The 16090-nt window shown below is 38.5% G+C and overlaps 1 protein-coding gene across 27 annotated transcripts in view; it reads left to right on the top strand.

Moving 5' to 3' along the window:
* Kcnma1 (potassium calcium-activated channel subfamily M alpha 1) overlaps positions 1 to 16090 on the top strand; it is a 723575-nt gene that overhangs the window by 693826 nt on the left and 13659 nt on the right. For 13 of the 27 annotated variants that reach the window (XM_047552144.1, XM_047552143.1, XM_047552160.1 and 10 more), the window contains 3 exons: positions 8364 to 8558; positions 10410 to 10528; positions 12064 to 12288. In XM_047552144.1, the coding sequence (XP_047408100.1) occupies positions 8364 to 8558; positions 10410 to 10528; positions 12064 to 12288 (539 nt within the window). Of the gene's footprint in view, positions 1 to 8363; positions 8559 to 10409; positions 10529 to 12063; positions 12750 to 14634; positions 14664 to 16090 lie in introns of those variants that run through there. The other 14 variants (XM_047552140.1, XM_047552139.1, XM_047552148.1 and 11 more) reach the window with 2 other exon arrangements.

The raw sequence follows: 16090 nt of genomic DNA, 5'->3' as shown, positions 1-16090 counted from the left end.
TTTGTTGTAATAATTATTAATTCTATGTCTTGGTTACCTTTCTGTCACTGTAACAAATACCTAAAATAATCAACTTATAAGAAAAAAGTTTCACTTCTACTCCCAGTTTGGAGGTTTCAATGTTTGATTGGTGGGCCCCTTGCTTCAGGCCTGTTTTGAAGCAGCATATTCTTCTGTGGTGGCAGCGAGAGGTGAAGCAAAACTGATCACCTTGTGGCCAGGAAACCGAAGAGAGAGAGAGGAAGACATCAGGGTCCCACTATCCCTTTCTAGGGCATGCTGCCAATGACCTAAAGACCTCCCAGTAGGCCACACCTCTTAAAGGTTCCACCCACTCACAATAGCACCAAAGCAGGAACCCTGCCTTTAACACATGGACCTTGGGGAAACATTTCATATTCACACTCTAGCACCATAAGATAAGCATTATGGTATATAAATCTTTGAACTAGTCGCAACTTATTACATTGAGGTAAACTTACTGGGTTTTAAAATATGAACATTTAAAAAATATTCTAAAATTAAAAACATCTTTATTATTGCCTGGTTATGTCCCAGGAACAATTGTACTCATGCATACCCATCACAGAGTGTAAATGCCATCTCATACACTCTGGGAGGTACTGATTGTCATTTTCCCTAGGAGGCCCTTTAATTGTGTTTGATAGTTTTTAAGTGTATTCATTTTCAGTTGGTACATAATCATGTAAATATTTTGCAAATTTGTTTATAGTTTTTATCCATAAAGAGAACTGGCTGCAAAGGAGAATTAACTACCAAATATCCTGAGATTAAACATTCAGTTGTATTTTCATGAAGTTATTTATGGCTACATTTTTTTTTACTCTGTTTTATAATCCTTTTGTTATTTAGGAATTCAAAATAAATATATTTTCACAGTAGAAAACAAAATAAAATTATAGGGAAAAAAATCTATCAAAATTCTGTCATCAAAAGTTAACAAGTGAGGATTTTTTGAGTACTACTTACAGTTATTTTTATATAAGTATAAATGTCAGCTCAGGTATGCATTTTTAACATAAATTTTGAATTGTGGTGTTTTTGTATCCTACTTTTTTCTTAATGTTTTAATAGTGTATAATTGTTACCATGCCATCATTCTCTGAAAACATAATATTAGTGTTTGTACAGTGTAAATCAGGCGAGTGCATCACTATTTATTTTATCATTATATTATTGAAATTTTTTCCAGATCATTTCCACCAAATAATTTGTTGAACAAACATCTTTTCCCTGTGGTGTGTGGTCCTTTCCTTGTTATATTAAGGAATGGATAAGCTCACCTTTTCTATAAATAACCAGATGGTAAATATTTTAACCTCTTGAGAATCACGTGGTCTCAACCACAAATACTGTTCTGCTGTTACAGCACCAAAGCAGCCCAAAGACAATACAAAAAAATGTAAACAAATCAGTGTGTCCGGCTCCCAATGAAACTTTTTTTGAACAGTGCAGATGGTGGGGGCCGATTTGGCCCAAGGGCTAGCTTCAGCAATTCCTCTAACTACCAGACTACTGTAAATCCATCCTGGCTGGTTGAACACATAATTTTTAATATTATCTATGGTGTTCAGCTAGGAAATCTTCAAAATTTACTGTAATACCTGGTGTCATAAGGCTCTTTCCAAAGGAAATTTAATATAATTGTGTTCAGAGTGTTTTTTTAAAGTCCATTTTGAATCTATAATTAGGCATATGAATTAGGCATATATCAAAGTTTAAGATTTTGCTATAAAATCACTTTTATCTGTTATAGAATAGTTTATATGTTATAAAACACAAACTCATGTTTTTTTTCCTAATAATCTTATCTATCTCTTTGTGGATGATTATTACTTTGGTTTATAATTTAAAACAAACAAAGCTATCCTTCTTATCCCTGTCCAATGACTCTGGTATTAAAGAGAACTTACAGAATAGTAGTGTTAATTTTCTTACATATTGACACTATATTCTCCTTCTGACTTCTGATTTTATTTGGGTGAGTTTTTTTTTCCCCAGTTATACTTGTAGTCAGTTTTATTTTATTTTTTTCAAATAACTGTTTCTTCAATTTATCAATTCACTAAATTTCCTCTTACTATTTCATAGAGTGATGCTTTAATATTTCAACATTCTTCTTTCTTAGGAAAACATAATAATAAAAATAATTCTTTTAAAGATTACTTTTATTTATTATTATTCTTTTGTATTTAGTGCTAATAGCATTTAAGGCTTTAAATCTGTCTCTATAGTTTCAGCCTGAATCCATGACATTTTTAGGTATTATTTTCAATTATAATTTAACTTTTAAATGCTCCATTTGATGCTTGATTTCCATCTGGACCTACTTTATATTTAGGATACTTTTAAAAGACTTTGGAGTGTTGGATATTTACTTCTATTGTATTTTTCTATAAAATATTGTAGCTTTATGTAAATGTTTGCTGTTAGCAATATAAAGTCAACTAACAATAATATTTAAAATTTTTCACTTGAAATATACTTTACTATTTTTTCTGTTTGTCCTTTTTAAAGATATCAGAGTTTAATTTTTATTTTTTTTAATAGATGTGAGTCATTTCCATTTAACTGAATTATTTAGCTCATTTATATTTAGTTATATTGCATAATCTTGCAGTATGATTATGCTTTTTATAAGAGTCTATAATAATTATTTTTTTATTTTCCATTGTTTAGCATATGGATTATATTTTATATGCTTATTTCCTCTACTGAAGTGTAAATTTTCCATTCTATTTTTAACTCTAGTTAATAGAGTTAAAAATATACTCAAAACTGTATTCTCTAGGTGTTTTTATCTGGAAAAATCAGGTCTCGATTTCTACCTGTACAAAATCAAAAACATTTTATGCTTTTATTTCCATTCTCCTCCTTTCAATCTCATTTTTCTGACTTACAAAATAATTTTTTTTTCAGTGCTGGGGATTGAACCAAGGGCCTTGTGTTTGTGAGGCAAGCAAGCTACCAACTGAGCTATATCCCCAGCCCCAAAATAATTTTAATAATACTATACTAATAGATCATTTTTATGTCATATATTTTTTCTTTCAAGAATAAATTTTAATCTTTGCATTTATTGTCTTAATAATACAAGCAGGTTTTTAAAATCTCATATTCCAATTTATTTCACCACTATTTTAAAACCAAATTATCTCATTTTTTAAATTAAAAATTTTAAATCATTTCTAAGGAAGCCTTTTTTGTTTCTAAGTATTTTTTTAACAAAAAGTCAACAAATGCTTAAGTACTCAAAAATTCAAAAATATTTCTATTGCCTTTACAAAAATATTGGCAATTTAACTGCATGTAGAATTCTTGGAATAAAGGTGTCCTTTCAATCTCAGTTGGTATTCCTCTATGTTTTCTGGAAGAGCCTCAGGCTAGCCTAATTTTTCACTTTTTTTTCTTACAACATTGTTTTGGGTCTCTTTTGTTCTTCATTTAATTTTTTAAATTCAAATATTCACCTGGTACAGATGTAGGTATTTTCTTTGAAAGAAAATCTTTCCTCCTTTCTCTATACTACTCTATTCCACCCAAACACTAATCAATAACCTATCTCTATAGAGTGCCCTCTTCTGGACATTTCATATAAATGCAATCTTCCTTAGTATAATGTTTTCAAGGGCCATCTATATCATAGCATACATTAGTACTTCATTTCTTTATATGGCAGAATAGCATTCATCGCATTGATACATTTTCCTTATGCACTCATTAGCTGATGGACATTTTTTTGCTTCCATGTTTTAGCCATCATAAATAATGCTGCTATGAATATCACTGTAGAAGTTTTTGTACGGACACATATTTTCATTTCTCTTGGCTGTGTACATTCAAGTGGAGTTGCTGGGTCACATGGTGATTCAGTGTTTAACCATCTGTGGAATTCCCAAACTGTTGTCCAGTGTGGCTATACCATTTAACATTCCCAATAGCAGTGTAGGAGGGTTCCAGTTTCCCCACATCTTCACCAATTCTTGCTATTATCTGTCTTTTTTATTACAGCCATCCTAGTGAAAAATAATATCTCATTTTTATTTCAGCTTGCATTTGACAACTAGAGATAACTAGTAATGTAGAGCCACTTTTCAAAGTTGTTGAGTATCTGTTTTTGGAGAAAGTTTATTTAAGTCTTTGCCCATTTCTACAATTGGATTGTCTTTTTGTTGTTGGGTTATAAGAGAATTTTTAATGCTGGATTCTGGATCTTTATAAAAATGTTCTCTCATCCTTTCATTGTCTTCTCACTTTGTATATAGTGTCCTTCAAAGAGCATATTTAAAACATTTGTGAAGTCAGTTTATATATTTTTCTTTTGTAGCTTAGGTTTTTGGTGTCCTATCTAAGAAACTGTTGCCAAATCAGGGGTCATAAAGATTTGCCAGTTTTATTCTAAGAATGTTATAGTTTTAGCTATTACCTCTAGGTTTTGATCCATCTGGAGTTGCTTTTTGCCTTTGGTGGGAAATACAGCTTTACTCTTCTTTATGTGGATACTCAGTTGTTGCAATACCATTTGTTTAAGAATTTATGTTCTTTCTCCATTGAAGGGTCTTGGCATCCTAATTGAAAATCATTTCACCATAGTGGAATGACTTCATTTCTTGACTCTCAAATTTATTCCATTGGTTGTGTTTTTTCCTTATGCCAGTATCATGCTGTGTTACTTATTGAAGTTTTATAGTATATTTTGAAACCAGGAATTGTGAGGCCTCCAACTTTGTTTTTATGTTGTTATTGTTGTTGTTTTTACAAGATTGCTTTGGATATTTTATATCTCTTGAAATTCCATTGAATTTTAGAATCAGCTCTTCCATTTCCATGAAAACTGTTCTCTGGGATTTTGGTAGGGATTGCATTCATTTTGTACACTGCCTGAGAATCATTGCTTTCTTAATAATATTATGTCAATCCATGAACATGGAATGCTTTTCTACTTCTTAGATCTTCTTTAATTTCTTTCAGTAATATTTTATCACTTCAGTATACCAGTTTTGTACCTCTTTAGATGAATTTTTTCCTACATGTTACATTCTTTTTGATGCTGCTCTAAATGAACATGTTTTCTTACTTTCATTCTCATATTGTTCATTGATAATGTATAGAAATGCATTTGATATTTTGTGTATTGGTTTTGTATCCTGGAATCTTGTTGGACTCTTTTCTTATCTATAATAATTTTTAGTGGATTCCTTAGGACTTTCTATATACAATATTAGGTCATTATGAATAGAGATGATTTTACTACTTCTTTTCCAGGACAAATACCTTTTATTTTTTTCCAACCCTAACTAGAACTTCTGGGACAATGTTGACTAGAAATAATTAGATCAGATTTTTGTCTTGTTCCTCATCTTAAGAGGAAAGCATAGAGTCTTTCATTACTAAGTACGTGTGGGTTTTTCATACATGCCCTTCATGAAGTTGTCTTCTAGTTTGTTGAGAATATTTATTATGAAAGGGTATTGAATTCTTTCAACTACTTCTTCCATCCAATTTAATCTTACTATCTTATACAAAAAAAACCTGGATAAGATGTATGAAGTCAGTTTTCTTGTCATTTTAGCTTTTGTTTCTTGTTATATATGCTTTATATTTTAAAGTTTTAATTTTTATTTTAAAATAGATGCTTCCTGAGTTTCTCTTTTATTTCTTCCAGTAACTAGTTAGTCAGACAAAATGATGCTTCTCCTTCATACCTTGAACACTATGGTTCCCTTTTGAAATCTATTTATTTTGGCTAAATTTTTTTTTCTCTATTTTTGAGCAAGAAGAGGTCAGTTGTTCTGTATTCATGGTTGCAAGTTGTTTTAGTTAGCTTTTCCGCTACTGTGACTAAAAGATCTGACCAGAACAATTTTAAAGGAGGAGAAGTTTATTTGAGGGCTCACGGTTTCAAAGGTCTTAGTCCAAGGAAGCTGGTTCCATTCCTCAGGGATCAAAGTGAGGCAGAACATTATGGTGGAAGAGTGTGACAGAGGGAAGTGGTCTCATCATGATCAGAAAGCAAAGAGAGGGACTCCACAGGCCAGATACAAAATATAGCCACACCCCAGTGAACCACTTCCTCCAACCACACCCACCTGCCTCCAGTTACCACTCAATTAATCACATCAGGGACTGATTCACTGATTATGTTAAGGCTATTACTCAATTATTTCTCCTCCAGACCTTCTTGCATTGCCTCACAGGTGAGCTTCCAGGGGACACCTCACATCCAGACCATAACACAAGTGGTCTGCCATCCACCTTACATCCTGTTGGAATACTGCCCTGGGTCTGGATCTAGAATGGTAATTGTAGTACAAAGACCCTTGCCAAAGATCTATGTCCAGGCTTCACTTATTTAATGTGGGACTCAGGGCTGAGAACTGGCCTCCTGTTTCTAATGATGGGTTATCTGACCATAGGCAAGAGGACTTCCCCCAGAATCTATGGGGAATGTCCGCGTGTGTTCCCTAACCAACCTCCACTGGAGTGCTGCTCTGGCCGCCCCTTCTGCTGATGTCTGCTCCCAGGACTTGTCCTTAGGGACCTTTGCTTTTCCATTCCCAAATCTAGAGGGAGCCTGAGAGTGGAGGCAGACTGAGAAGTACAGGTTTAAGGGTGGAAAGAAATGACCTTGGCCCCACCCCCCACCCCTGTGAAGCCCCTATAACAAAAACCAGAACTGAAAAGATTGAAAAATCCAGAGAAGGTTATGAATGAGGTTGGCTGTTCCTCTCATCAGTAAAGGCCCTGCCTCTCTGATACCAGGCTCAGAGTATTCACCAGCGCTTCCTGTGCACTGAGCCCTTTTCTCTGTGCCTTGGGGGCATTCAGTTATAGTCCTTATAGCCCCTTAGTCATTCCATTTTACAGATCCTGACACTGAGGCCCAAAAGTGTTAAATAACTTTTCGAGGACACAAGATTCTGAGAGGCAAAATCAACATTAAACCCATGGCTTCACTCTGGGACCCCTAACCACTCCCAGGTGCATTTCCTACTTTAGGTACCCTTGTTCTGCTGGCCCACCCCCCGGGACAGCTGAACTCTGAGTATACATTCTCCTTAGGTCCTGGAAAGCTGTGTATAACTGCTAGTTCCCTTTGCAGTTGGGATTTTGTGTCACTCTGGGCATTTTTTGAGTGTTTCAATGAGGAAAATGACTCTAACCCCCCAGCAACTACAATCTTAGCTCAGAATCCTCATGGAATTCTTTGCATATAAACTTGATCTTCATGATCATTCTTATTTTGTGGATGAGAACAAGGGAATCCAAAATGATTAGGCCACCTCCCCCAAGACATAGGACCAGGCACGGCTCAGAGGGAATGGGGACTTGTCCTTGCTTAGTTTCTTCCCTACTACACTCTGCAGGGGGAAACTCTTCAAGAAGCTGGTTGAGTAAAAATACATCTGTCTTCCCTAACCTGCTCTCAAAGCTTGGTAGATCCTCAAAAGCCACAGGCAAGACTTGCTTTGATTTTATTTAGCCTATTTTATTTCTTCTTACACAGGAAAATGGAATGCACACCTTTAACGGAGATTTTTCTCAAATTAGGCTGGGTGACAAATGTCTTTTTAAGCTCTCTTATTTGACATCCTATTAATTTTTTAAAACTCCCATTGTTCTCTTCCCAACAGACCTGTTATATTTCAGATGTGAGACAAATGTACACTTAGAGGGAAACTTCTTTAATAAGCTAGTTTGCTTCAGACTATGGAGGTTATTTTAAAAACAAAAACCTAAGTACACATGCCAGAATACTCACCGCGTCATAAATTTATCTGGCTTATTTATGGATAGAGACTTCTGGGTAAGACTGTTATCAAAGCATAGAATAAATTGTTGAGTACGTGGCAGTAATGATTCTCTTGGCATCTCCTTTCTACACAGAAAGAAGCTTTGCCATTCTGGCAGGAGACAGCCTCCCTTCTGGTACCTGGGGCACAGGCCCTCAGAGGCAGTTCTGGGTAATGCAGCTTGGGTAGCTGTATTAATTACACAGCCCAGAGTCCCAGAGCAGACTCATAGATTGCAAAGGCAGGGTAATGCTTGCATCCCTACCAACACCAATTATGGTAAACACCAATTATCCAGACATTAGCCCTTTAATAAAAGTCCTCTGAATTGGTTTTTTAAAGTCAGCCTCTCTTGGTAGACCCAAGGAGGAGAAAAAAAGAATGGAATGATTGGAGGCTGTTCTCTTTTCACTTCCCACATAAAATTATCTGAAGAGACAGGCCAGAACTTTAAAGAGGAGATACCAAGAGAAGTTGTGATTTGGATGTCCGCTGTTGTGACTTTAGGGTGTTTGCTTAAAGATCTCTTCCCCTCTCCTCTCTCCACAGACATACTTCAATGACAATATCCTCACCCTAATACGGACCCTGGTAACTGGAGGGGCCACGCCGGAGCTCGAGGCTCTGATTGCTGAGGAGAATGCGCTTCGAGGGGGCTATAGCACCCCTCAGACACTGGCCAATAGGGACCGCTGCCGTGTGGCCCAGTTGGCTCTACTGGATGGGCCCTTTGCAGATTTGGGGGTGAGCTCACATTCCAGAGGACACCTGAGCCCAGTGTTTGGAGAGAGCTCTTTGTGAAGGAGTTTGGTGTCAAACAGTGACAAGCCAAGAATCTTTCTCTTTTCTGCCATAAATAACTCAAGAGTTGACCTATGGTTTACTGTGTATCAAGCACTGGACGTTATACATAGTAATTCATTTTAATCCTCACGGCCACCCTTTGATATAAGTTCTATTGCTACACCCTCTAAGCAACTGAGGCCCCAGAGAGCCTGAGGACTGGCCCTGTTAGGAATTTGTACCAAGGCACACTGGCTTCAGAACCCATTGGGCTTCTCATTCTTTGGTACTTTCCTTTGGGATCTTCTTACCCAAGGTGATGCCAATCTGCCACCAAAGCTAGGAAACCTTCCCACGGGATCCTAGCATAGGCAGGGCTACTGAACTCCGACTCTATGTTAATAGCACACAGGGAGGCCCAGCTCCCAACCTGATGAGACTCAGGCTCTGGTGGTTTTCAAAGCACCAATGCAGTCACATGCATCCAGACCCACTGGCCAAAAAGTGTCTCAAGTGAGTCCTAAACGCCTCTGATTCAAAACCTAGGTCTTGTACTTCCTTAGGCTGGTCCTGTCACCTTCTGCCCTGCCCTCCCTGTGACCGACGGGACCAACACTTACTTTGAATGCTAGGCGCCAGCTGGCATTGCCCACTTTGGCAGGAGTGCGCACTCTGCCCCCACCTTCTTCCTAGCCCAACACCATGGATGTGGCTGGAGTCACCAGTCTTAGGAAACTATAAACCTGCTGCATCAGCAGTGTTGCCCAGAAAGTCGAACAGCAGAAAAGGAGTCAAGGAAAGCCTTTTTATTTTTTTCTGAAACATCGATTTCTACTTGTACTATATTTTAGTTTGGTTATGGGCTGGGACTTATGTTAGACTGTTTTTTGTTTGTTCATTTGTTTTTTGAAAGGGCATTTTCACCATAACTAAGTGGCTTTTTACCTATCATTACTGATACCTTCAAATAGGAAAATAGGATGAAGACTTTAAACAATGGTAAGATTGGACCCCTCTTTGATTCTCTAATATGATGTCCCTGTGGAAATTCCAGAGATAGGAAGGATGAAAACAGTCCCCTTCTGCCAAGTGAAGCCATTCCGCAGAGTCCTTCCTGTGACGCCCACCTGGAGCCACCTGGCTGCCCGAAGCCAGTGTGTCCTAGTGAAAGCATTTGCTTTCACTTTCCGAGTCAGGCCCCAGGCCGTGGTAAGGTGATTGCCAACTGATTACAACTGTGAATTCCAGTTATTTCGCAGGCAGACCTCCAGCTCCTGGGGAAACACATTCTCTTCCCCCTTGCCATCTCTGAGGTCTGCAAATTGTGCTTTTCACACAGTTCTTACCTGAAAGAGTCTGTCACCATAGGACCTGGTGGGATCTTTTCTCCTCGCTGTGATTTCCATTATCACTCGGGCAGTTTTGACAACACGGGGTCCAATCACAGTTGCCATGGCTGAGCTGGGGCAAAACGTAATGACTGTTTTGCAGAGCTGGTTTCTTCTCCTTAGCTGAACATACATCGAGACCTTCAAGCTTTACACCCTCAAGGGAGAGGCGTAATCTCTCCAGAGCTCCATTGCTACAAATGGAAAAATGGGAGGAACCCCACAAGAAAACCCATTGTTATTTGATCTGACAGTCACCCTTTTCAGGTGTAGGTGGTCAACTGTGTGACTTCTTTAGCCAAAGTCCATTGACCCAGACCTTCCACCTCATGAGACAACAAAGCAAGCTTTTATGGAAAGGCTTTCCCCCTCTGGACCTCAACTTCCAAGCACATAAAAATGATGTTTCTCTCTGTTCTCCCAGGATGGTGGTTGTTATGGTGATCTGTTCTGCAAAGCTCTGAAAACATACAATATGCTTTGTTTTGGAATTTACCGGCTCAGAGATGCCCACCTCAGCACCCCTAGTCAGTGCACGAAGAGGTGAGTGTCCTCCCCCTCTGCTGTCCCACCTTACAGACACACAGGTGCCCTCTCTTCCGCTGTCCCCTACCATGTAGGCAAAGGACTACATACATACTCTCAACGGGCAAATTACCCTGCCACATTAAATCTGACACTTGGTTTGGAAGTTATGAGAAACATTTTTCTTTACTTAATTAATAGTGGATATGAAGACATTGTGGAAAGAACTCAGGTTTTGTAAACTAGTTCTGTCATCCAAATACAAATATCAGAAGCATCTCCCCCAAACTGGACCTACTGGAATCACCTCTGTTGGCAGTTAATATAGAGTCATTTCACATTGCCTGTGTTTAAGAAAGTTTCTTTGTTGTGTCTTTGAATCCTGTATGTTTGCTTGATATATTTTTTAGGTGACTCATTTTTTAACTTTTATATATTTAATTTAAAGAAGAGTGTATATTATCACCTTCAGCAGAAAAACAACAGTTTAGGTGTGCTAGTTGTTTTTATAATATGCATTAAAATAAATTCATAGTGGGCAAAAATTTAGAGTGCATCTTAGAATTAACCAAATCAATGAGTTTGCATAATATACCCCAGGAAAGAATGCTGTGGAGCTGTTTCACAACTCTGTATCTTAGACTCACCTGGAGAGCTTTCAAAATCTACTCTTCACTATAGGAAAACATAAATACATGTAAACTTTAAAGTACCTATTATATATATATATATATATATATATATATATATATATATATATTTAATGCCCAGGAATTATAGCATATAGCCAGAGTTGACAACTGGGGCAGACCAAATGGGTTCCCAAGGTTTAGGGAGCCCGAAAATCACCTGCAGAGCTTATTAAGAACACATCACTGGGTCCCACTCTCTGATTCAGTAAATCTGTGTGGGGTTGCTTAAGAATTTGCATTTTGCAGTAGTTTCCAGGTGGTGCTGATCTGCCTGGCCTGGGGACCCCAGTCTGAGACCGCGTCTGTAGAGGAAGCAGGGATTATTGTAGTCATATCTGATGTGGACTGGACAAGACTGATGGAATCGAGGAGAGCAATGAACCAGAGCTGACAGGCAGAGAGGGGTTTTATATTCTCTGCAGTAAAACTCCCCACCAAGTTGGTTTTTCAAAGATGAGAATGGTCTAGGGCAATGGAAGAGCAAGCTCCTGGGAAGTATGCCTGAGACTGCCAGGAAATTCTAGAATGAAAGTTGCAGTGCAGTCTATGACCTCTCCTGTAGCTGGGTTACTCAGGATTAGAAGTGAATTGACTTTTCATGGTCATAGGAAGCACCACTTTGTTCCATTACCAGCTCTAATTTGGTGTCTGCCTGGGCTTGTGGATGGCCACCTCTGTAGAGTTAAACAGGACAATTTAGTTGAACTTGGAAGCAGATTTGAAGGTGTTGGATCAGCTACAAGTACAGCTCCCAGATCCTCTGGTCAACTTGAGCAGCAGGCAGGGACTTCGGGCTCACGGGGACTGGATTTCTCCACCAGACCACCCTCAGGCTGTGACATTTCTGCTTTTTCTCTCCAGGTATGTCATCACCAACCCCCCGTATGAGTTCGAGCTGGTGCCGACGGACCTGATCTTCTGCTTAATGCAGTTTGACCACAACGCCGGCCAGTCCCGGGCCAGCCTGTCCCATTCCTCCCACTCATCGCAGTCCTCCAGCAAGAAGAGCTCCTCCGTTCACTCCATCCCGTCCACAGCAAACCGGCAGAACCGGCCCAAGTCCAGGGAGTCCCGGGACAAACAGAAGTACGTGCAGGAAGAGCGGCTTTGATATGTGTATCCACCGCCACCGTGTGTGAAACTGTATCTGCCACTCATTTCCCCAGTTGGTGTTTCCAACAAAGTAACTTTCCCTGTTTTCCCCTGTAGTCCTCCCCCCCTTTTTTTACACATATTTGCATATGTATGATAGTGTGCATGTGGTTGTCATTTTTATTTCACCACCATAAAACCCTTGAGCACAACAGCAAATAAGCAGACGGACCAAAAGTTATTTATGATTCTAGGGGAAAAATAACCCAAAGGCATGCTCCAGACATAAATAGCTCACTGCAGGAATGAGTTCACAGATTAGAAAGGAGCACTTGTGATCAAAGTCAGTTAGGCAAAGCAAGTTTATTTCATGTACAAGAAAAGTTTATTCTGATTTATCAGGGTTATCAGGGTGCTTTGGGTTTTGATTTTTTTGGTTTTTGTTTTCCTTTTGTTCTCTCATTCTTTTTTATCTTTCTTTTTCTTTCTTTCTTTTTTTTTTTTTTTGTACACACACAATAAGTTAGCACATGTTTATTTGAAACAAGCAACCAAAAAGCAATGAAAATGTATTGATCGTTTCCACTCTCTGGGCTGAAGTATCGAGAAGCATCTGAAAAGCTGTCATGGTTTGTGTAGATGATTATTAAGCACCTGCTTCTTGCAAGAGAGCATTGGAGGTTTTTGAGTTACTCACCAAGGGCTTTTGTCCCAGAGCTAGCAGCTTCCTTTGGGAGTTCATATGAACGTTTCTAACGTTAATACGGAGGAAAAGAGTAGTATTCCACTCGTGGATGTATCAAATTCTAGTCATTTAAGTGAAAAAGGTTTGATTGCATATTAAATTGTTATTCTGTCTCCTTATGCTGCCATATGAATAGCTATTTTTTTCTTTCACTTTTGACATTTGGGATGAAAAGCCATATGTATCATAAATATCAGATGTAAGTCATTAAAAACTGCCTTCCTGGGACTTTTACATCTTTTAAAAGGTGAATTACTTACCTTATGTACAGAATAAATAATGCTCAGGAAAGAGCAAGTATTTTTCCATGCATTCTCAGGGGACCTTTTTACTCCCCTTTGTTTGATTAGCAAGAGCCCCAATACCAGGTAGGAGCAAGGGCTGGGGTGATAGTGGATTCAGAGGGAGACAAACCCAGCAGCAGATATATTTTTTGTAGGAACTGACACACTAAATAGATCAAGATGCTGAAGGATCAAGCCACCGTGGCCTCAACAAAGACAAAAGCCAGTGGCCACCTTCGGTTGTTGGCACAGCTACATGATGCTGGCTATCCCCAGTCATCAAGCTGGTGGCAAGAAATTCCTTATCCTCCACTTCATTAATAGCCAATTCACTTAGGCAGGTGGGTGACAATAACAGGGAGCTGCTCCTTGTCATTGCAGATGGGGGATAAGAAGAGTGCAACAGTGAGCCAAACACATTTTGGTATAGTTATATTTTTTGTTTGTTTGTTTTCTTTCTTTTCTAAAAAACAGTCAGGAAGCATGGGAGAAGGGGAGAAAAATGCTCTTCTTCTTCCATAAAGTTGTCAGATGTTTTAGGCTTGCACATCATGCTTCAGGCAACCGAGTTGTTCTTAAAAATTGGCCAACTCTACCACAACCAAATTCTTGTATGGATAGTCTGGTTCTTGGCTGGTATAAACCTATTTGAGTTGTTTACTTAAAAAAAAAAATCCATGGACTAGAATAGGGGTAGAAAGGAGAAGAGGACAAATGTCACAACTGTACCATCTCTGAAAAGGTGTTTTTATGGTGAATGTTTGGGGTTTAGGTTTTGGATCCCCTGTCCCCCCCAGCATGATAGTTTTTAAGATTTGCTTGCTGTGTGGATTGACAAGCACTTTTACTGACAAAATGGTGAGGCTTAGTCAGAACCTCTACCTCCCCCACACCAAAGACAGGGGCAGAGCAGCATTCGAACCAGCAACAGGGTGGGGAAAACTGTATACATGTATATTAAAAGGCACTATGAGTGGAAGAATTTTTTTTTTCAAATGATTTTATCCCTATATATTTTGATTTATATATTACGTATAACTATCTCTTTATATATAACTATATATATAACTATATATATATATAACTATATATATATATATACACATATATATATATACATATAACTATATATACATATCCCCTAGTTTGGGATCATGAAGAACTCTTCATGCATTCTTTGCAAAGGAGGTTATAAAGTTACACCCTCAGAACATTTATAACTATAAGAATGTGCCAGTTAAAGTGCTCAACAGGAAATATGACAGTTTAAAAGCATTGTAAAACTCACATAGCTTACTTCTCTCTCTAAAGTGCAACAAGGATGAATAGAATGGGCCAAGGTATGACAATTAATGGTTCTGCATGACCTAGCCACTGCTGGGGGTTTTCTTCTATAACGTTGTCCTTGTGAAAACTTTTGTGAAATTAAAAAAAAAAAAGGAGTTACAACTTTTATTCTGTTATTGGTTTGTTTATTTTTATTTATATTGTTCTGTTTGTGGTTTTATTTATTTTGTTTTGCTTTTTCCCCCCAGCCCTTTTCCCTCTCCTCCTTTCCCCCTCCTCTCTCTCTTCCTTCACCTTCTTAATTGCTCAGCGCAATGAGGCTGTGCTGCTGCTATGGCTAGATTCCTTAGAGTTTGTTTTGGTGTTCCTGGGTTTGGGGTTGGGTAATTTGGGGGGACCTTCTGTCCATCTGGCTTGCCTTCAAATCTGCACGTGGCCTCCCTGCCCACCTTGGTACCTTGCTCCAAGTTCAAAAGCATTTTCCCATTGAGAAACCCAGCTTCCTCCACTCCCCCCCATTACCACCACCCCAACCCAGCCCCCATCAGTCTGTTCACATCTCTGTGTTTATCTTGGCAAGAACTACCAAATCGAATGACGATGCCAGTGGATAAACTTTTCTGGAAAACATTCGCAGCTATTCCATTTGGCAAACTTACTTCTCTGTTAATATTTTCTCCTCCTTTTATTTAAACCAGGAGGGTCATCAATGGCAAAAGTATTGTTCTCCTTTATGTTCGATTGATATGGTGACAGTTAAAACTGGTCAGCTGTACAGTCAATTCGAGAGCGCACACCCCATTAACTGAGACTGATGACTCGGTCTTGCTACTACCCAAGTCTCCTGCCACCTGCCTTTTGGCTGTGTTAAATCCCAACCAGAAATTGGGCAGATAGAAGTAAATCCAAAATGTATTCTATGTACAATTCTTCAGCAGCTCTGATGAGTTGATATTGCACTGGGACTGGAATGGGAACAGACTATGACCTGAGATGGAATTTGGGGGTTTTCCTTGGACTTTGGACACACAATTCCCATTGGTAGATAATTGAAAAATGACCATATATGGATGATAATATATTTGATGATGGAAAAGGGATCATGATTGCTTCTTCTCTCTCTCTCTCTCTCTTTTTTTTTAGCTGAAACTTCTTTATTATACTTTCTTTATTAGAGTGAAGACTCCTTCATTGTCATTGTTTTCCATTTGTCCCCAAACTTCCCCTTCCTTTTTCAGGACAACATCGCTCACTTAGGAAGGAGGCATATGAGTTTCTCATATTGCACCTCTTCCCTCACCCCCTCCTCACCAAAATAAATAAACAAATAGGTAAGAGTAGAAAGTGAAAGAGTGAAAGATTTCCTTGCAGAGAAAGTATATGCATTAAAAAAGAACAACATCTAGGAACCCAAGGATATACCCAATTCTAGAAGAGAAATGATGTGTAAGCCATTCAATCCAATCTTCTAACTCTTTGA

Source organism: Sciurus carolinensis, chromosome 5 (genome assembly GCF_902686445.1).
Source record: "Sciurus carolinensis chromosome 5, mSciCar1.2, whole genome shotgun sequence".
In the NCBI taxonomy this organism is placed as follows: domain Eukaryota; kingdom Metazoa; phylum Chordata; class Mammalia; order Rodentia; family Sciuridae; genus Sciurus; species Sciurus carolinensis.
The sequence above is the reverse complement of the archived record's forward strand: the minus strand, read 5'-3'. Positions and strand labels throughout refer to the sequence as shown.